The sequence below is a fragment of the Scomber scombrus genome, chromosome 12 (genome assembly GCF_963691925.1).
Source record: "Scomber scombrus chromosome 12, fScoSco1.1, whole genome shotgun sequence".
Lineage (NCBI taxonomy): Eukaryota > Metazoa > Chordata > Actinopteri > Scombriformes > Scombridae > Scomber > Scomber scombrus.
Genome location: NC_084981.1, coordinates 14,357,939 through 14,380,055, shown reverse-complemented (window position 1 = coordinate 14,380,055; position 22,117 = coordinate 14,357,939). Strand labels below are relative to the sequence as shown.

At 39.5% G+C, this 22,117-nt stretch overlaps 3 protein-coding genes across 3 annotated transcripts in view; all 3 read right to left on the bottom strand.

The window, feature by feature from the left end:
- Nucleotides 1-5,978, bottom strand: part of slit1a (slit homolog 1a (Drosophila)) — an 87,679-nt gene extending 81,701 nt beyond the window's left edge. The window contains exon 1 of the mRNA XM_062429897.1: nucleotides 5,830-5,978. Coding sequence (XP_062285881.1) covers nucleotides 5,830-5,975 — 146 coding nt within the window. The 5' untranslated portion in view covers nucleotides 5,976-5,978. The remainder of the gene's footprint in view (nucleotides 1-5,829) is intronic.
- Nucleotides 5,979-12,193: 6,215 nt separating this feature from the next.
- Nucleotides 12,194-17,155, bottom strand: LOC133992301 (rho GTPase-activating protein 19-like; the record flags this gene model as incomplete). Its single annotated transcript, XM_062431020.1, has 10 exons — nucleotides 17,109-17,155; nucleotides 16,598-16,845; nucleotides 15,466-15,546; nucleotides 14,700-14,909; nucleotides 14,334-14,560; nucleotides 14,159-14,245; nucleotides 13,575-13,640; nucleotides 12,910-13,131; nucleotides 12,731-12,826; nucleotides 12,194-12,289 (listed from the first exon to the last, which is right to left on the bottom strand). Coding segments are annotated over exons 1-10 (1,380 nt in total), but the record flags the coding sequence as incomplete, so codon positions are not given.
- A 1,299-nt stretch (nucleotides 17,156-18,454) lies between these two features.
- LOC133992300 (pyrokinin-1 receptor-like) lies at nucleotides 18,455-21,827 on the bottom strand. Its single transcript, XM_062431019.1, has 6 exons — nucleotides 21,663-21,827; nucleotides 21,372-21,468; nucleotides 20,854-21,059; nucleotides 20,365-20,586; nucleotides 20,107-20,284; nucleotides 18,455-18,846 (listed from the first exon to the last, which is right to left on the bottom strand). The coding sequence occupies exons 1-6, from the start codon at nucleotides 21,810-21,812 to the stop codon at nucleotides 18,455-18,457; spliced, it is 1,245 nt and encodes a 414-aa protein (XP_062287003.1). The 5' UTR covers nucleotides 21,813-21,827.
- Nucleotides 21,828-22,117: the final 290 nt, after the last annotated feature.

The window sequence follows — 22,117 nt, the reverse complement described above, 5'->3', positions numbered from 1 at the left end:
AGAGAGAGAGAGAGAGAGAGAGAGAGAGAGAGAGAGAGAGAGAGAGAGAGAGAGAGAGAGAGAGAGAGAGAGAGAGAGAAAGCAGACCACCATAACCGAAATAACACACTCTTCAACCTAACTGGAACACTTCTATCCACACTAAGAGGCCAACTTTCTGCTCAGCTTGAACAAAACATTCCCTCTCTATTGAAATGTGGCTTTCAGACGAGCGGTTAGGCCCTCAACTGTACATTTATAGTGTGTGTGCACACCGGCAAGCGTCTTAAGTGTGTGCGTGCAGTATGTAAAGACTATGTCTGAGAGTGTTTTCCCGGCTCCTGGGCTCCTCAAGAGCTATTTACAGTTTTCATTCTGCTCAGTCAGGCCTCAGGAGCAAGATTACTGATAGGAAAGGTAAACATCAGGCAGATCCCACACATGCATTGCGCACACAGTCAAATGCACATACGCACAGACACACAGACAACCCTTTCTCAGAGCCTTGACCAGTGCATGGTATCCTGTTTCATGCAGAGCCTCTAATTTTATAAACTGCGATAGGTAAAAGACAGGGGCCCTAATCCAAGCATCTGTCTTGAGCTGTTTTACCTGGCCTTCACACTACAACTACAACCTTGACCAAAGTTTTTTAAGTAGCAGATGCTGATGTGAGCAAAAACTACACAGATAGGAAAGAGACTGGGAGATGGGAAAAGGCAGCAAGGGAAAAAAGACATGGGAGGAAAAGTAGCACACAGACACTTTCTGATCAAACATAGATAACTTCTGACACTCTCACAGGCCAAAGTGAATCAATTAAACATCTGTTCCGATGTGTGTTACTGCCACAGGCTGGGAACAGAACACACAGTGAGCTGTAGTAGAAGCAGAGACTGAGGGGTCTTTCATGGTTTATACTGTATCTGTAGTTTGTTTAGTGACAGACGCTGAGGTTCTGTTGTGGCTTTGAGTCTCGCATGAAGGCATTTAGACAGTGTGAATGTATACTTTGACTGTATCATGTGTATCATGTGGACAAAACATCTGCTCTGCCACAGTTTATTATGTTTCGGTTACTCTACACAGAAGATGGAGAAGGCTTTTGCCTGACAGATGTGCACTGACGACTGATAATTTAATGGATGCTCCACGTGTGCTGAATCTGTCTGTTGATCCCCAAAATAAAGAGTGGTTTTATGTATGTCTGTCTCTCCCATTGATCACACTCTGTAAAGATGAGATAAGCTTGCTTCCAAAAAAAAAATTGAAGCTGAAACAAGAAGTCAATTAAGTGATTAGTTAATCAACGGAAAATTATTTTTGGTCGTTGATTATTTCAGTCATTTTTCAAGCAAAAATGCCAATAACACTGGTTTCAACTGCACAAGTGTAAGAATGTGTTGCCGTTTTTGTCATATAAAGTAGTTAACCAAATCTCAACAAAAATCTCAACAAAACAAGGTATTTGAAGATAAATAAAATAATACTACAATAAACTGAAAATTAACTAATAAAAAAAGTGAGAAAAGTGTTGACTTGTATCTAATGAACTTTTATTTGTTTTACTATATTTTAAGAATTAACATGATAAAACTGTTGCACTGAACACAGCACGGGTACAATACGTGTGCAGTCGAGTGCAGATCTCAAGTGTTCCTTGCATCTGGAAAGCTGCCCGTAATTTCCTCTCAGACTTGTATCACATCAAAAGCATCTGACTAGCGTGAAATGTGGATTATGAAGGCATATCTACAGTGTCAGGAGAGTGTTCACTGATGTGCACATTTAAACACACACACACACACACACACACACACTTACACTACCCCCATCATTCCCCATTGCCAGCTTCTTACTGGCTAGCCAGTCTGTTAAAAGGAAAGATGGACTTCTGAGAGATGAAAGGCGATCTAGGTGGATTCTCCAAATTTAATTTTCATGGTCTACTAAGATTCAGCCACTCTTAGATAGGCGTGCAAAGCAATCATGCATGTACACTCATATGCACATGCACACACTATATATCAGCAATCACATGCACAGGAGCGAAGTAAAGGTGGTCGTAGAAGCAGTTATTTGACAAAGCTGGCTAATTGTATAGACCAATAAGAAAATTAAAAAGACAACAGAGTGCTACAAGAGGAACTACTTCACAATACATTCATTACCACCTGTATTACAACATACTTGACAACAAAGCTTGAGAGAGGGATGGCGTCCACCTCAGTATTGAGTACAAGAGAAAAGACCACAGCTGTGTTGTGCAGGCAGTAAATTGAACTCACTGAGTCCCAGGCCTGTAATTTCACAATCCTCTACTGAGCATAAACATTCTCTGAATGATCTTCATTCCAGGCATTATCACTCCTCACGGGATTACCAGCTATGAGGATGGATATATTATACTGTAAAAAAGAACGTGAATGAAATTCAGTCTGCCTCAGGGCTAGACCTAGTTTGCCCTTTATAATAAATAACATAATCTTGTTAATTCATTCATTAGCTTTGTGGTTACATGACTGTTCACTCCTCTGTACAGTAATACCCTCATTAGTGATTACTACCTCAGTTACTGTGCCAATCTCCCCTTCAAGGATCCTCATCCTGCTCTTGAGGAGGGGATGAGGATCTCTCCCCCCCCCCCAGCTCCACGCCTCACCCCACTTCTTTGTCTTTTCACATCTCGCTCTTTCTACTTTTGTCACATAGCCAGAGTTGGCAGGTAGTGGGCCTGGTGTGTTCAGTCTTGTCAGGGTAAATTATGGATCAGGTGGCCAGTGAGCTGTCAGTTGTACCAGCTATGTGCCAATGCCAAAAACACCACAGGCATTCCCTGGCACATGCACACATACCTCCCACCTCAAACCCCCAAATACATAAATATGGTTATCGAAGCAAGGAAGCTCCTCATCTACAACCACCACCAAAACCTAAGTTGTTTTCACCTAACATTACTTATTCACCGCAAGCATGCACACACACATATATGGGTGTGAATGCTCGAGTTTATGAACAAACATTAGATTTATATAGGCATGCACAAAAAGAAACACACACATATGGTGTGCAGCCTCCACCTCCCATATTTTGGAAGAGCTCCAACATGCCCCTGAATCTCAGTACAGGGAACGATCTGGCCCAGAAACACTCATCAATACATTTGGCTTTTTGCAATTAGATGAAGGCACACACACGCTAATACACACAGCTCCTCCCCTTCTGCAAATCAACTCATTCACAGATGAGGCACACACTTAGGCTAATCTAAGCAGCAGGGCTGCTGAAAGATGCAGGTTTGGTCAATACCTGTCCACCTAAAAAACCTCAAGCAACAACCTTCACTGCTTGTGTAAATCAGCTTTAGAGATGCTGGTGCAGCCTGATGTCATGTCATTACCATGTTAATGTGATATTTTGCCACAACAGATGCATGAAGATGAGGGCCGGAGACAAGGCGGATGTGACATAGAGGCAAGGAAAGAGATGAGATGGGGAGACAGAGAGGATGCAGAGTGGGATCAGAGGGGGAGGGAGTGGCCGGTGGCCCCCGTACGAAGCAGGGTGTGATTTTAACATGAGGAGCTCACAGTCTCATTACAGGCTTCAGTCTGAGAAGCGCAGGGGTCAGACCTGATCCAAACCCACACTGACAAGTGCAAATGGGATTCTGCTGTCTGTCTCAACACCCTCTATACACACATCCTACCCCATAAACACGCACACACACACTTTTCCCAAAACCAACCCCCTCTTTCTCTCACACACACACTAGTTCCCTAAAGCATCACCCTGTGTACACACAAACACACACACACGAACACACTCATCCAAACAAATACCTAAAACACAGAGAAAAAACAGCCTGCCAAAATGAAGTGAAGCCTACGTACATAGCCTCTGACTTGCCTCTGCTTTTTCACATCTGCACCTTCTCTCCTTCCCAACACTTAATCTGCCCCTTCCCCAAGTACTTTTTGCCATAATACACACATGATATCTTTCTAATTTAAACAAAATTTTACAGAGGAAAAGCTTTTGTTAACATTTTATCCTAAAGACAAGGACCACCAACTCATGGGAAAACTCTATAGAGACTTGAGTAACTCATTACTCATCTTTGACCGCAGTAGTGGTCGCACAGTTTTATTGACATCATTTTCACATACATACATATAAATCTAGCCATGCACATGGGACCATCATGTGGGGCAGGATGGGCTGCGCTGACTTGCACAATCACCTTGATGAATCACCCTATATAACGGCCTGTAGAGGAGGATAGTCTCTATTGTTGCATGGTACCTCTCTGTGGAGACAAGGTATCTTTTACATGAGCTACACACACATAAACCCCCCCCCCCCCCCCCCCCCCCCCACACACACACACACACACACACACAGCTAATTCATGCGCCACCACACACACTCACACACAAAAAAGCCAACGATCCAGGAATAAATTACACATGACCTTTAGACACATCATGTTTAAAATACTGCGTCCTGAGTCCGATGGATGCGCTTGAATAGATCTAGAGATGCTACAACGATAAAATCCCCTGCTGTACATGACCTATGAATGCACAAACAACTTTTAACACAAAAATGCTCTTGAGTGGAGGGGCAGGGTATATTTCCAGTGTGAATGGCCATTCATGTAAAAGGAAACCACAAAATGACCATGTTTCCTTTCTGCTTCAGTGTTGAACCAGCATGTGCACATAAGCAACCCGGAAACATGCAGACCGCTATGCAAAAAAAGAAGAAGGTGTTCTTAGAAATTAAATATGAAAAGCATAAAATATGCAGTCAGCTCCCACTATGCCAGTACTGCCTCTGACACAGGCTTTCTCTCCGTTCCCACTGCATGTTTTATTCAGGACTGATATTCTAAAAGCTGAAATAGAACAATCTATTTCCCCTTGCACTCCTCACTTTTGATTTACTGATAAATATTTCAGAAGAATGTCAGAAAAGACAGAGAAACTCCACTCTGCAAGCCGGCGTCTGCCTCACATCTCCCACCGTCTCCCATCCTCCCACCGTTTTACAAGACAGCTACGTGATCCTCGTGCAAGACTCACTTAAGTAGCAGATTTGCTTAATTTTCTACATGATTTAACAATTTGCGGAGTGAGCGTTCAGGGGCATGAGAGGGGGGAGAGGGGAATCTTTGACCGGGAGTAGAAAAAAGTGAAAAGGGGCAAAGGGGGAAAAAAGAGATAAGGAGACTTGCAGTGCTGCACAGACAGGATTCATAGTATAAGTGGGGAAAAAATAAGATAACAGTAAAAGCAGAAAATCTGGTTCTATTTCACAAAATGTAAACTTTAAGTCAAACTTCACTTTTTAAACATGAAATTTATATCACATTAAAAAGTGAAACATAAATCAGACGTCTATTTGCTCTTAGGGTTTAATACATATAGCAAGCATAAACAAGCAGGTAAGTAAATTATGGACACATGTGAAATGCACACATCTGCTCCTGTTCTTTCCAGTCCCTCATGCCTATTTATACCTGACTGGAATGCCAGTGTCTGACTGACTGACACACACACACACACACACACACACACACACACACACACACACACACACACACACACACACACACACACACACACACACACACACACACACACACGCAGCACTACGGCAACGGGCTATTGTTCTCTCTCAGTATAGACAAAGTCATGTGCACCACTACAATATAGCAAGGAAACAGAAAGGAAAGAGAAAAGAAGACAGAGGGACACAGTCAGAGAGTTTTTCTCTCTCACACACACACACACACACACACACACACACACACACACAAGGAGGTAGTGTGCAGATGGTACTCACAGTCTTTCAGTGTTGCGGGGTATATTCCTTGGCATGGTTTTGAGACCCAGTCCATGGCAGTCTACTGTGGTGCCACTGCAGGTACACAGGGCTGGGCAGGCACTGGCATTGCCCACCAGCAGGGCAGAGAGCATCACCACCCACATCCAGAGTGGCTGCCCGGCCAGCCTGCCCACGCCTGCCCCAAAACAGTTTCCCCTAACTGGCATATTCACCACCACTGCAGCCTGCTATTCAACAGCCCTACTTCTCTCTGTCCAACCTTTCTTCTCTGCAAAAACAAAGATTCCTGCTACACCTCACAAGTCCTCAAGAGTAATTTTAGATTTGTGGTGAATTTAAATAGAAACAAACAAACAAACAAAAAAACTAGAACAAATGCTAATATTTTCCTCTGAGCTGTGAAGCAAGGCAAATCCTTTTTGTTCCTCTAGATTTGTTTTGATATCCACCACAGTTTGCTGATGTAAAAAAAGAAGCTGTTTTCTTTCTCTTATTCTCTCCTTGCAAACTCCTCTCCCTTCTTGTCTTTGTGGAGTTGCTGCGCTCTGGTCTGCACACGTCTGCGTCTCTGTCCTCCTCTCACTCAGTCCCGCTCAGCTCTGCTCGCCTGAAGAGAGAGGGAATAGTGAAAGAGCAGATAGAAAAAAAAGCTGTTTCTCTCTCTCTCTCTCTCTCTCTCTCTCTCTCTCTCTTACATACACACACACCAGTCATCCATCACAAGGATCTACAAATAGCAGAGCCCCCGACTCCACCCCTACCCCTCCTCTCCCTCCTCATACAACACCCCCCAGAACCCTGCCTGAACTCACTCTCATTCTCAAGATCTCTCTTTCATTCCCTTGATCCTATTCACTATCCAAATCTACTCCAAATACCTTTTTTTCCCCACTCACTCCACTCCTTCTTTTCTCTCAGGTTTGCCTCCAGGCGAACCCCCAGAGAGAGCCCTAACCTGCATGACACTGCATAACCCTTGCCCGAAGGGAGAGGCTGTAGGGAGATTGGTCTGTGTGTGTGTGTGTGTGTGTGTGTGTGTGTGTGTGTGTGTGAGTGTGTGTGCTTGTAAATATGTACATGTAACGAAGGAGAATCCACTGGGGAAGAGAGGAATCAACACCTCAATCCTTGGGGGCAAAAAGCTGGAATAAGTCATCCGTAAGTGTGGGTCTTAACATGTAGATCAAGTGTGGCCACACAGACAGAAGCTGCAGCAGGGAACTGGGGTGAAAAAGCAGAGCACATACACACACACGTGAATATTCATGAACTGCTGACCACAGCTTATAAAAGTAAGTAACACTATATTTTAAGAAAATACATTATTTCCTACTATATACAAATGTAAAGACAAACAGCTACACACACAACCATACCCGCTCTATTATTTAGATTTATGAGAATAACAGGCACACAATCCCTTGCTTAATGTGTGTGTTAAGTGGACGCAAAGAAGAATGACATAAAATGGACTGCTTTGGGAAGGGAAAATTGAATGATAAGCAACATCTGTGGTCTATTATTTATTTTAAAGGAATGCCTAATATGAAGAGGTTGACATTTAGTTAAAACAGTGCATATATTAAGAGTCTAGTCGCTGTTGACAGTGTAATTGTAGCTTTCAGGAAATATTTCCAAATGCATATTGATTTGCAGTCCGTGGAATTGCAAATTGGTATTCTGGATGTGGACAGGAAACAGACCTCTCATTTTTATGGGCTCAGTCCAAAGTGCTTTGTTCACAGTTATCCACACAATAAATCAAAAAGTGGCACTATTGTGAGAAGTTACCTAGGAAAGAGTAAGCAGAAAAAGAAGAAGCAGTTCCAGTATAACTCTGAACAGACTTTGTTACTGAACCAATGTGTAATAATATCTGTCCTGTCTATCCTTGATATCTGTGAATCTGCATACTGTTGTGCTCAAACAGCTGAATGGCACAAATAATGGCACAATTAATAATAGGTCTACTTCATTCTTACACATCATTTTTGTGACTAGTTTTATGTCTGTTCAAGTAAAGCTGTACTTTGTTCTGAGTTGTAGCTTGTTAGGACAGTAAGATAAAGCTTTATTAGAAACACAAAATGGTAACAAAAAATTACATTATTGATTATGTGTCATTTAGCTCCTGATTCAGCATTTATCAGGAATGATTCATTGGCACACACAATGTTCATTTGCATTAGTATCAAGCAGTCCGTTTCTACACAACTTGCTGTATAATTCTTGATTCAGAGTAAGTCAGCAATAAATTGTTCACTGTTTATCAGCAGTTTGACACTAATTTGTCCTTTTTTTACTCACAGTTTTGTAATGTAAGCGACACCTCAGCTATCCTAACCATGGCTGTGCTTACTGTAGCTCACGTCAGGCCTAACTCAGAGGGGTTTGCTGCAGGGTGGATTCCTCCCAACATAAATATCAGCACAATCACATTTCATTCACTTTAACTGACAAAGGCACTAAAGAAAAAAAAGAGACAAGCAGGGAAGATGTGAGCAGAAACGTTTCAATGTGTGCATCTGTCAGCTTTGTTACTTGACTAGCATTTACCAAACATGTGCACATGCATACAGTATGTGCACAGGCAGGTGTACACACACACTTCAGAAAAAAAGCTCCATCTGTCCCAGTCAAACGTGTCAGTGCAGTGTAGATCTCCCTTCTATGAACAGCTAATTAAAGAGGAGACAGTGGTGTTTAGTAGTAATGGGGGGTGATTGTAACGTCCCTCCGCTCTCACACAGCCGCGATAGGAATGCACACAAATACACAACAGGAATTATTCTGTTGCTCTCAAAGCCGTGGGAGGACATGGCAGCAATTTAAAATTAGTCTGAGTAAGGAGAATTTGCAAAACACAAGACCTGGTTAACAATTGACTTAGAAGAGCAAATAACTTAAATGAATGGGGTTTTTCACAGAATATAATTCAAATTCAGTTATCCCTGCACATCTTCTGTCCTGTGGAGGTCTATTAATATTTTCCTTCAGCTCATACCCAAAGTTAGAAATCAAGAAACCAAACTTTCATTAATATGAAGCTGGCAGCTGCTTAACTCCTGCACGCTTGACTTACAAAACTGAAATGTGCTTAATAGAGAGAGAGAGAGAGAGAGAGAGAGAGAGAGAGAGAGAGAGAGAGAGAGAGAGAGAAACCAAATTTGGCATCCAGAAAATTCCCCTGCGTGCTGCAAACCCAAGTTATTCGTATTTCACTCTCAGAAGAGCTGTGTATCAGAGAATAGGCAAGAAAAATTCAACTGCCCATTAGGTGGTTGAAGAAAATGCAAAACTATGCCAGAGTCTACAGAGGTATTTTAACCTTGAATTGAACTGGTTTTCCCCTTTAACACAATGGTCTGTTGCTGGCTTGGAAGAAGTATTTCACTACATGTTGTTTTCAAGACAGAATTAGCTCCTTCTGAGCTACATTTTAGGAAATACGATTACAGCAAAATCATATCCACTCCTCCTATATGCTTTAAGGTTTGTGTGCAAACCAGATAATGCATAGTTGATTGCAGTTTGTCTGACTCATTTTAGTCATCATGCTCTTTCTGGAGAAGGAATGCTAAATAAAACCCCTCTGGAGTTCTGGCTGTAAAACAATACTATTACTATCCTGTATGGAGGCAGTCTGTTGTATATTTACAGAACAAGAGAAAAAACAGGCCCATTCTAACAAATGTTTACAACATATACTTACAATACCAAACATGCATTGACATGGACACCATAATGACACACTGAGACATTCCTGCTATTGTGAGGAACTCACTCACTCACTATCCACCCGCTCTCCCACCAACTCCATAAAATGTGTTTAAAATGGGCAAAATGATTTAATGCAAATGGCAACAATTAGTATGTTTTAAGTTTCCTCTTTTGTTATTGGTCACATTTTGATAAAAAATGATTTCAAACTTTACATTTTGTTTGGTATCTCACATAAATTTGTGTACAAAAATCGTCACATTTGCTTCATTTTCTCCCTTATTAGTACTTGCTGCAGTGGACACAACTTACCAAAGAATGTTTGCGGCATGTTTTCTGGCTGTAGGAAGTTGGGACGTACTTAAATTAGAGCCGGTGGGCTCAAAGGGAGGAAAGAGCATTCATTGCCTTTAAAGGAAGGTTTTTAAAATGTAGTTTAATTAACACTGACTGCTCATGCTGTACGCTTATTCAAAAAAATAAGCAGATTTATTTGATTTAAACATATCTTAAAAAGTTGTCGATGTCGATTGGCGGATGTTTTGTACCTCAGGTGCTCGAACTAATCATTTGCAACTAAACAGCATCACCTTGTGGCTGCAAGTAAAACTGCAGTATATTAATGCAGACAGCAACAGCACTCAAATTCTATGAAACGCAAGGAAATGGAAAAAAAACACCATAGGTACAGCACTATATAATTTGATAATTCACATAAAAAGACAACCACGAATAGCTTGAAGTCTTTTAATCATAGTGAGTTGCATAGCTTCACAGTAGCATCAATATCATCATCAGTCTACACAGTCCATCTAGTTGACCATATGGCATTTATCATATGCTTAAATTGTAACAGCTTAACAGAATGGCCACTGAACTGGAAACTAAAAGAGTAAGACAACGAGGAGGTCTGAAAAATGGTAGTGGCCCTAAAACCTTCCCAGAAAGCACCTGGATTAACAACAACAATAGAAGGCAAACAATTTCATCTTCATTTGCTTTCAATCAATACAACAAACATTTAAAAAAATAAAATACACAATTAAAAAATTCAAAATCTTGCACTTAATAGCTGAATAACTGTAAAGATACAAATACATATAAAGCTATAAAACTGTGTACAGAGTTGCATAAGAATCAGACCACGTCTGAGAAAAAGCTAAAGTATACCATGTAAAACAAAATGGCATTTGAAGGAGCAGTAGTTTAAAAGTATCACAGTATTGAAACCCAAAACTTGAGCTAAAGTGAAACAAAGACAAAGATATACCGAAAATCTACACAGGCTGGTCCTTTGGCCGTTCACTCGATCTCCCATATACTATTCTTCAGTGTCTCTACTCACATTATAGAAATTTCAGCATATTCTGAAAGCTATGGAGAGACTTAAAAGCAAAAAAGTAAATCTTCCATACTAAATGCTAGATAAAAATTGCAACATACAGTAACTTAAGATATATGTATTTAAGGCACATCTTTGAATTTACCACTTTTCTAATAAAAGTCTTGGAACGATTTTAACTGACAAGCAAATCTAACATTTAAATTAAAAAAAGCCTGCACACATCTTTTATCCATACATCTAATGCTCTGGATTCCAGGACATGAAAAATCAAAATAACCAATAAAACATAAATACATAGAAGTTTGGGAAATAAATAAAAAGCTTTGAATCAATGGTAAAGCTAAACACCCACAAATGTACACAAGTAAATGTGGACGTCACTTGCATCATTAAGTTTGGAATGAACAAGATGTGATTAAATTAAAAGTCCAAAAGATCTTTTTTAGACTGGGTAAGAAATCTGGTTTGAGTAAATTGCACTAACTCAATATAAACCATGCACCACCCACCTATATGTCTCTGAGCTTAAAACTTACAAGACTGCAGAGAAATTCTAGTGATTTCCTTTCTTTATTATTTACCTCTCAGTCTCAAAAATCTTGAGAAAAAAAAAACCCAGCAGACTGATGATCTAAATTTGATTTAAAACAAAAAACAAAAAAACAAAGCTATATAGTATATTACACCGTTAAATTCATGTGGCCGCCTCAAGAAAATCCGGTAATACCCTCAACAGTTAGGATGGATGTTTCCTTAGCTGTTAAGAGGACACTCTTTTAAAGACTATTAATCCTGGAGGAGATGAGAGGAGAGAGGAAGAAAATAGATTAAGTAATTTTTAATCCTTTCAGCCGAGTACATCAAGCATCATTAGCAATGTAAGCACTGAGTCAAAGTGAGGCCTGGCTTGCCTGTGGTGAACCACAGACAACTCCTTCAGCACAGTCATGGGGAAACTACTTTTCACTAGTCGATGACAGTACTGCTCCACAATTTAAATGTGACATATTGATTGGTTCTGTTCAAATGAAAGAGAATTACTACTTGGAGTATTTCTCCATATATGTGTGACATCATCGTAGGGGAATGTTACAGAAAAATTTCAAAGTTTCAAAATTTTTAATTGACCTAAGTTCATTTTGAAATGTATTGTCTTTAAAGTAATGGTAGCAATGGGAGATGCTTACTAATATTTTTGAACAAACTGTTACCAAGAGCAGGTTGTCAGTGCGAGACTTGTTTCATTAAGTTGGCTTTTTAGTGTGATGATGCAATACTCACTCCACAGCTGCTGTTTTCTCTTCTGCGTCCATCAACTGAACTGCTGGGTACAGGACTCTGCAGTCTGCCGTTTTCTTTCTCTGTTGATATTTGGCTCCCCAACACCTTCCTCTGTTTTATTAGCAAATCACCATTATTTGGAGATGGAAATCATTTTAGACAGTGAAACTGCATTATAGATACCGTGTATTTATTTTTTCTTATGTTTTTCTACCAAATATTATTCATAAATGCACTGCAAAAATGTTGAATATATTTCAATAACACCTTGAATCGGAATATTTTCAAACTTGCATTATTTATATAAGCTTATCTTATTTTCATTTTTTTATTGTCAATTCACCCACGTGCTTGTATGCGCATCCTCGTGCAAGTACGAGATATAAACAATTCGAGGAATGCTAATCAAAACATTGCTCAATAGAATCGGTAGTACCTTCAGTTCACTGGTTGTGTTTATTTGAGGTAGGCATTAATGAACATTTTCTCAAAGAAAGTGTTAAGGCTGAAAAATGGAGGCTATTGCTGTACACACGAGTGCTGTCAACAAACCTTGATAATTCCACCCAAAGAGCGTGAACGCCAATGTTTCCTGCTGAAAGGTGTCCGAGAGTCAGCTGAAGGTGTCTGCAAAGGCTGCTTCTCAAACTAAACACACACAAATATGATACAGTTAGGTACTCAAGACGAGAGATATTTGTGCTTTTTCCTCACAGAGTGCATTGACATACCTGTCTGATCAGTTTCTTTTTTTTGGCAGACTCAGGCATGTTGTTGACTTGCTGGTACAGCTCTTTGAGTGCAGATTCAGTATAACTCTGAGGCTCAGATGACCCAATCGTGCAGGTGCCGCTATCATCACCACTGATTGTTCTCATGGAGGGAGATGGGGAGGCGGCTGTTACCACAGCCAAGGGGCCATCTTTGGTCCCAGAACAGAGTGTCAAATCATCCTAGAAAAGTCAAATAACATGTGACTAGATATTTAAATTGTGGTTCTCAATGAAACCACAAACTCTTTTAAAGAGACATCACAACAAAACATGTATGGCTGATTCACACAATGCAAATGCATCGACTACAAACAAATAGCTTTGAAATCTATATACAGGACTTAAAACAATTATGCTTTGAAAACCCCACAGAAGCAAAACAAAGTTTTATTTCAAAATTCTTCGAAAATAAATTATATTAGGTGCCCAGTAAATACCAGCTTCTAAAGGTTCTGTCTTTATACATACAATAGTTAACTTTAACCAGTGCTGTGATCTGACACTTAAAAGTTAATGGATTCAAAAGTTAGCAAATAAACGTAAAGCATTGCTAACACTATCTCTTTGCAGAATGATGAATTTAGTAAAAAAATTAAAGTTAAAATAGAGGAAAAAACACTCACCTTTGATTGAAGAGTTTTTGATCCTGTGAAGTATAGGCGTGCATAATCTTTGATATATGCAGGTGCCTTCAATGAAAGTAAACATGTACATTAAATTCTCTAATGAAAGAATATTGCGAAGAGTAAGTCTAGTGTAACAGATTAATATGATTGGTATTCATACATTCACGACCACACACAAAGCCAGTTGTTGGGACGTAAAAAGACTGTCGATTGTGGGACAATAAGAAAATCAAATAGCCTTTCTTCCTTCATTGATTTTTCTTTCACATGTAAATTCTGTATTACCTCTCTTTATTCTGCATTTCTTGTAACCCTGGCAACAACATCACTTCTCATAAAGAGTTCATAAGAGGTGAAGAGAGAGAGATAATACATTTTGAGACAATAGAGGAAAACATCACGACCACATGATGTACTGTATTTTTATTTACCAAAATAAAATCTCATTAGGAAGACCTGCCCCAGCAAAAGCAATATGCTAAACATGTCACATTTACAAGATACATAGTTTATTAGTAAGCCAAAAATATTGTTACAGTATAAGATATCAACTCCAAAGAAAGGGCTGTTAAGCTGCTTACCTTAAATAGTTTTTGTGAGTGCCTGATGAGGAAAGCAATGCCTTTATTCAGTTTATCAATGTTTCCCTGCAGATCACTTGCCAACACCTACAATGTAAAAATAGAGAAAAATAAATAACACCAAAGAAATTCAAGAAAACTGTAAAAAGGAGAACAAAATGACTAAGGTCCTTACATTTTTGGGCCAGATGATGTGTGGAGCGAACATTGTGGCTAGATTGATAGCAGACATCTTGTTGATGTGCTGATTGCGAGCGGTGTGATATAACAAGTCCAGCAGAAGCTTTAACAGGCTGCGGTTAGCTGAGGGGAGCAGCATGAAAATCAGCTGAAATGCCTCAATCTGCCGCTCCTTGTCAGGTAAGTTGGTCTTATCTCCCTTGTCATCAAAGCAGGTCAGTTCTGGACACAGTAGATGAGAGAATTATTACAATAGACCATGGGGGTTACTATTATATTCAAATTAACGAGAAGCTAAGAAAATAATTATCATTCATTCAATAATTCCATGACAAGGATCAGTGTATGAGTTGACCAACACCTCCAATCTTCAGGTGAGCATGATAGTGTCTGTGTGTAAGCAGAGGCTCAGGCAGTTCTCCCAGGAAGGCTTTGAGCAACGTGGCAGCATCATTGGGATGGAAGTCTCCTGTCTCTAGATCTATCTCTGCCCCAGCATTCAGCATCTCCCTCAGTGCTGCCTGCCTAAGGCTGTGGCCTGGCACACGGAACAAACCCTCCACATGAAGGTCTGGGGGGTGGGAGAGAAAGATGGAGAGAGACAGCCAAAGAGGAGGGGGAGAAAAAAGGGAATGTGGCAGGTAGACACAGAGAGACAAAGACGCAGAAATGAAGAGAGACGGAGTGAATGAAATGGAAGGAGAGAGACAGCTGGAGCAAAGTGCTTTCAGATGAATTATTGACTCAAGCATTTGCTCCCGGTGTCCACTTTCAGCAAATGACATCATCGCTTTCTAGAAATAAACCATGACCTCATGCTAATTCAGTGCTGTCCAACTAAGTTAAAGAAGAGGCGATAAGAGTTAGAAATAGCACTGATGCTTAAGTAATACTCATGAGATTTAGAGATACAGGCTAAGCTATTTAACAATAGAAAACAAATAAAAATTTACTTTAAATTAAGCAATTATTAACAGTGTTTGTGTAACAAAAATACTGTCATGGTAAGAGATTTGTTTCCTTTTGAGGTCATGCATGCAAAATGTATGTGGTCATAATATCACAGACTGGGATGTAAGTGTCCTCCACATGTCACAGGTGATGCGTGTATATGAAATGATACTCACTTTTACTCAGGTATTCAATGAGCTGATAGATATGTGCTATTCCTTCCTCAGTTAAGGGTGCACCAAAAACCACTCCTTTGTCTGAAAGGCATCAAATGACACAGTATAAGGCTGATTGTACCCCTTTTGTGAGCACAATTTGATTCATTCCATTAAACTAATCATCACATTAATTAGATCCATGCATCTTTTCCATCTATCCTGTGGCCCTGCTCCTACCTCTCACAGATTATAACTGCTCACACCTATTTTTACCTGGAAACAAGATGACTTTTGCAATAACAAAAACAAAAAACAATATTTTCTGCAGAGGGTTTTTGTGGAGATAAGCACAGCAACTAATCATTAAATTAATTATAGATTAATTTATTGATTAGAGTTGAGGTAATTAGTTAATACTAAAACTGTCTGTCCTGGAAGAAGTATCCCTCCTCTATATATATATATATATATATATATCTATTCCTGAAGTTTTCATCCTTATTTTTGCAAGATTTTAGGGCGTTTTTCCATATCTGAATTGATGGTCTGCTGCCTGTTGTACAGATTGTAAAGCCACTTGAGGCAGATTTGTGATATTAGGCTACATAAGGCAAGGCAGCTTTATTTATATAGCATATTTCATATCCAGGGGCAACTCCATGTGCTTTACATAAAGTTGTTGCTTTACATAAAAAAATTACCTTGACATGACTTGATCAATCGATGATGATGAAATGCCACACAATAAAATGAAAAATGCCTTTCACGGTTTGCCAGGGCCCAAAGTGAAGCATGCGCATTAATTATTTTGTCTATCCAACCAAAGCCAAAGAAATTCGATTTACATTTTTTTCTTGATAAAATGAAATTAACTGATTATTAAAAGGATCGTTTTTGTTTTCAATTGTTAAATGACTAACAGGACAGCCCATGTGGGGATAAATGCAATTTAAGTCTGCCAAAGTCTTAATTAATGCGTTAAACGACTTATTGTCCTTTTCTAGGTTATTTAACTCGTCCTAACCAACACACAGGGTCCCCCTTGAGATGGTACACCTTGTGTGGTTTATCATGATATAATGTTCAAATACATTCTGACAGCATATTTGTCTTAAATTGGTGCACACATTTCTGGCTCTGTTGGCCTAACCTTTTCGTTTCAGGAAGTTGAAGGACCGTAGAAAGCCACTGGTCGAAGGCACCCTGGCCTCACACTCTCCTGTGAGCTGGGCAAACTCGTCCCCTGGAAGGTCTATGAGTCGAGTAATATTGCTAAGAACCAGATCCGCGAAGGCCTGTGGATGCTCATATCGCAGCCTCTCCACAAAGAAGTCTGGGTTAAAGATCACCGGCTGGCTAGTCTTTTCCTGGCTGATAAACACACTGCATGTCGTCCCCCTGTTAGAGGAAACAATAGTAAAAAAGTTTGGGTTGTGATTTTGAGGCACATAGGAAGACTAAAGCTTCAAGTATGGCTGTTAAAACAATACGGATGTTGCTAGTTTTAAATGTAACATTAGCTATGTTCTCTAACCAGCCTGTAATACTACGTGCTTAAATGTAAACATATCTTATCACCACTCTTTATCCCAGATATCTGAAAGTTATATCATTGTTTTGAAATTAATTCATTGGCGAAATAATACACATAAAGTGGGTACCTTCTGACTAGTTTAGTATTGTTTTGGGGATCATCTTCAGCCGCCATCTTCGATTTGAATCTTCCGCTGTTTTATCTTTAGTACCGCCCCCAGTCTTGTGATTGGCGGAAATGTAGTACGTCAAGCACGGATACGTGACGTCAAGCCGTCGAGTTGTACTGTGTATTGAGTTGTACTGTGTATTAAATCGAGGGTTGTTTTGAAACTACCGGTAAGTTAACCATTTTCAAACTAACCATCCAGTAAAGCTGGAAGCAAAGGATGTAGAAAAATAAAAAAGGTCAACAGTCGTGAAACTTTCAGTCCTCAATTATTATTATTATTTTTTAAAGAAAATTAGATACTCTTTAAATTTAATTTCAGTTTTTTCACTGATGAATTTCAAAAGAAAATGTATGTTATTAATCTTACTTCTTTATTAGCAACATTTCACATACATGCCAGCAAATCTACGAAGGAGCATTTGATATATAATTAATTTAATTTAATTTAACTTTTTATTTCTTAATCGGTGTATTATGATATTTCTATTTGGGAAATTGCATGTTTATATCACATACACAAGATTCCAAAATTATAAAATATACTTTTGAGGCATAACCAATGAGTTATGTCTAAAGATGTAGTTCCAGCTATGTAAGCTTCAAACTTTTTTGAAGCTAATAAATAAAAAGCACATGATTGTAATTGTCACTGTCAGCAAGCAACACGTGTTTGACTCAAGTATTGAACTAATCCATTATTTGACTAACGCTGTTACAGTCTAATGCAAGTATCAGAAATGTACAAACCCATAGTCAATTTTAAGTAGACCATTTTGTCTCTTCTCTGTGGTCTCCATAATGAATGTCACACGTACAATAATGATACACACAAAACACCTGCTGAACAACATCTATTTAAAGCTCAACTGCATATTACACATACATATGACCACATTTTGTCAATCGTTTCTTGAAGAAACCCTGAATGAATGTCTTCACATCCGTCACAATACTTTGACCTTTATAGCACTTAACATATAATTTTAGTTATAGAAAACCTCTGGAGGAACATAAATGTTAAGTGATAGCGCAATTCAGGTAAATTCAGCAAGCTCTATAGACACATTAAATATTTACAAAAAACAACTGTTAGCATATGGTATCAATTTACACTACCATATCCAACATATCACACTATGATAACAGTAATAACTGTAAAGAAAGAAAGCACTGAGTTTTAGGGAAAAAACAGTTATATTTGTACTTTTTTTGTATTCCAAGATTATACACCTATACAGAGTCTTTAATAGTGTAAAAGACTAACTAACTCACAATTCAGAGTGACTGCTGTTTCAGTTCATGTTAAAGGGGGCTTTCTTGACAATCCCCATCCCTCTGATCTGACTTGTTAGAGACTGTATTTCCTCTTATTTCCATCTTATCTTTGGCTGTTGTGCTTGCTTCTTCACAGGAGCTCCTCTGCCACAGCCAAGATATGCTCCTATACTTCCAGAAGCAGCGAGGCCTAAGCCTACCCAGAGTTCTCCAGCACGCCCTGCGAAACGTGTGGGAGGAGATACAGAACAGAAGCGGGTCCAGGGCGCCGTTGATATACCACAGGGGAAGCGACAAGTAGGATTTCAGGATTGTGTAGACAGAAAGGATGGTGTCGGACCAGACAACCACGTAGACCTGCATCAGTGACGAGGCAATGTCTGGAAAGTTGCAAACAAAAAAGGCCACCACGACTGCACCTGCAAAACATGAAATATGTTGATAGTTAAATTTTATGGTCTTAATTCCTTCCTCTACATGTCAGTTCAAAACATTCAGTTCATTTAGACTAAATGCAGGATCCTGACAGTATAACATGAGGTAACTTCAGACTGCTTTCAACAGCAACTCAAAGGAAGTCCAATTTGTCTTTGCTCGGAAATCAACTTATCTGACTGTTTTTACAGCAGCCCAATTATCCACAGCGGTCTCCTCCTCTCCAAAACAAACATATCCAATGATAAGAATCGGTTAAAACACTGAATAAAGCAGTTTCACCTTTACAGTCAGTGTTTCTCCAAAGTTATTTGGTGGGCACAGGATGTCCAGAGGGGCTGAAAGCAGAAATGCTGTTAATATTCGCTCAGCTTATTTATCCATCAGACATCGGCGGCTGTGGCTCAGGAGGTAGAGCGGTCGTCCTCCAATTGGAAGATTGGCGGTTCGATTCCCGGCTCCTCCAGTCTACATGTCGATGTGTCCTTGGGCAAGACACTTAACCCCTAATTGCTCCCGTTGCTGTGCCAACGGTGTATGAATGTGAGTGAATGGGTAGTTTCCTCCTGATGTGCAGGTTGGCACCCTGCGTGGTAGCTGCCTGCCATCAGTGTATGAATGTGTGTGAATGAGTTGTAGTGTAAAGCGCTTTGAGTGGTCGAAAAGCCTAGAAAGGCGCTATATAAGTACAGTCCATTTACCATTTACATCTAATTACTAAAATTCTTCATCAGGTTAAAATAGATAGTTTAAAAAAACAAGATCTAAAAAGTGTAGAATGTGGCATAAAGCTGGATAAAAGTCGATTTATGACAGCTTCTGGCAGGCAATCACAACGCTATCACATGCATGAAGGGGATATGATGCCATTGACAGGCAACCAAATGAAACATCCGTGAAAATGAAACCATCGTTACATTCTTTAAAATGATTGATTTCTCTGAACATTGTTGGAAACATTTGGGATAATGTAAGTAAACAACTCAACAAAATATGTAACATAAGTCTAGTCATTTTTAAGACATTTTATAAAAGTTACACATTATACCTTTAGGTAGTCACAATGCCAAGGATTCAGCAGCATCATCAGAGTGACTGTCAAGAGATTTATAATGCCCTACCACAAGAAAATAAGATTGTTTTTCCAAATTACAAAATATGTAATTGGTCTGAACTGGAGAACAAATGCCTTTGTGGGGCACTTGCTGAAACAACAATCTGCTTTATAAATGTCCATGTCTCACCCATGAGTTTTAGCGCTCTCTTTTCATTTAAAAGTAGCTTTCCATTTTGATGGCACTGGACATCTCGTCTTCCTCCTGGATCCGGTCGTGTGAGACCCATGTTTCTCCTTTGACGCCCATTCCTCCTCAGGTGCAGCAAGATGAGCAGGTAGAGAGTAAAGATGGAGACAAGCGGGACCTGTTGTTGGAGAGGCTTGTTGAGTGCTTGTTTTTGAGGCTGTTATACAGGTGCAATCTGTTGAAATGCACTTATCTCACCAGAAAGAAGATTCCCGCTCTCAGGAGTAACGCTCCTTTGTAGATGTGTGCAGGATCAGGCTCTGTCATCTCACACATGGTGGACACATGGAAGGCATCCTCTCGTGTGGAAGCTGTGTAGTCCAGGATACAGGCACGGGCCTGGTCATAGACCAGTGCAAATGGCACAGCGGAGACAAGAGAAATGATCCATACTGAAAGGAGGCATGGCAAACGAGACTTCTGTTGGAAAGGAAGGAGAGAGGGAATGCATTATGTTCGACCCTGTGCACAAAGTCTTATAAAAAGCTGAATATGGATGAGACTTATTGTATTTTCTTCAATTTTCTTAAATAACATTCACTTATCTTTTTCAACCTGTTACAGAGGCCATATACAGATACAGTTCAGTTCATTGTATGTTAACTTAAATGGTCACTGTTTTGTGGTAGACACCAGATAGTGCTAATTCATTGTGAGAGTAAAACTTTTGTTGTACAACCACTCAACCTTGAGGCTGGAGACAGACCACATAGTGTGGCAAATGGCTGCATAGCGCTCAGTGGTGAAAGTCATGATAACCCAGCTTGTGGTGGCACAGTACACTTGGCGGACCATGAAGTAGACCTTGCATACTGCTTGGCCCAGACGCCATGGGTAGCTCTCCCAGTAATACCGATACAAAGTTACTGGGATGGTCAACAGCTGTAGAATGTCTAGAATTTTAAAGAGAGAGATGAAATAATTAATAAAATTTGAACTGAGGATGGTGGCTTGAAGTCAGTAACACATTGCAGCAGTGGCAGTAAGTAAGTCAAAGACTTTTGAAAATTGAAATTGTACATGCAAATGGTAATTTCATTTAGCATGCATGTGCATACTATATAATAATAGAAATGGAAACTGGCATACCAATTTCATTTGACATTAAAAGAAATTCAAATGCTAATTGCTAAGTTAAAATGTTAATTATCTTATATAAGCACACAAGTTATGCACACATAAGACTTAGACTTAGGATTATATACCTGATATGACCAGGCTGAGAAGGTAAAAACGAATGGCACTGACCCTCATATGAGCATCCATGATAAGGGTCAGTATGCTCACACCATTAAATAAGACCTGCAGAGCATAAGGGTACAACAGTCAATGGTCTGCAGTGTGAAAACAACTGTATTGTTTGCTGTAAGCATGTCATTTAAAGTTATTGTTACTACTGCTGCTTTTCTTGAATTTGATCATCATTTGTACCACATTGTGATGTAATTCAGAAGATATAGTGTGTCAAGTGTGTTTTGTAAATTGGACATTCATACTCCCAACAAGAAGACGATGCTGTAGAAGATGGTCATGGGAACAGCGATGGTCAGTGGCTCACTTTTGGTGACACTAATGTCGAGCTGTGGCATCTCACTTGGGCTGACATTACAGCTGAAGAGGAACGAAATCTGCTCTGACAGGTTCATGGTGAGGCAGCTGTATGAGATCTAGAGAAATGTTACAGAGAAATAGTCTTTAAGTTCCATGACTTGGCTGGGTTAATGTGTGTAATAATGATAATGGGTTAAATTGCAAGTTGATTAACTGGCAATGATGTTTGTGAGCATACATTCAGGTCAGTTGTCATTGTTTTGAGTTAGTTTTAAAATTAGTGCTGCAATCCTTATTTTGTCCAAAGTGGAGGACAGTGCCTGCTGTATTTTAGTTCTCACAATTGAATTAAATTAAATTAAACCGAGTGGTAAAATAGTACTGTAGTAGAGAATAACAG

Excerpts from the sequence above, each read along its gene's own strand:
- LOC133992300 (XM_062431019.1), bottom strand. The coding sequence starts at position 21,812 with ATGAACCTGTCAGAGCAGATTTCGTTCCTCTTCAGCTGTAATGTCAGC. Across the intron at positions 20,587-20,853 it reads GGTCTGTCTCCAGCCTCAAG|AAGTCTCGTTTGCCATGCCT; the intron begins GTTGAGTGGTTG and ends CCTTTCCAACAG. Across the intron at positions 18,847-20,106 it reads GAGAGCGCTAAAACTCATGG|GTGCAGTCGTGGTGGCCTTT; the intron begins GTGAGACATGGA and ends CATGTTTTGCAG.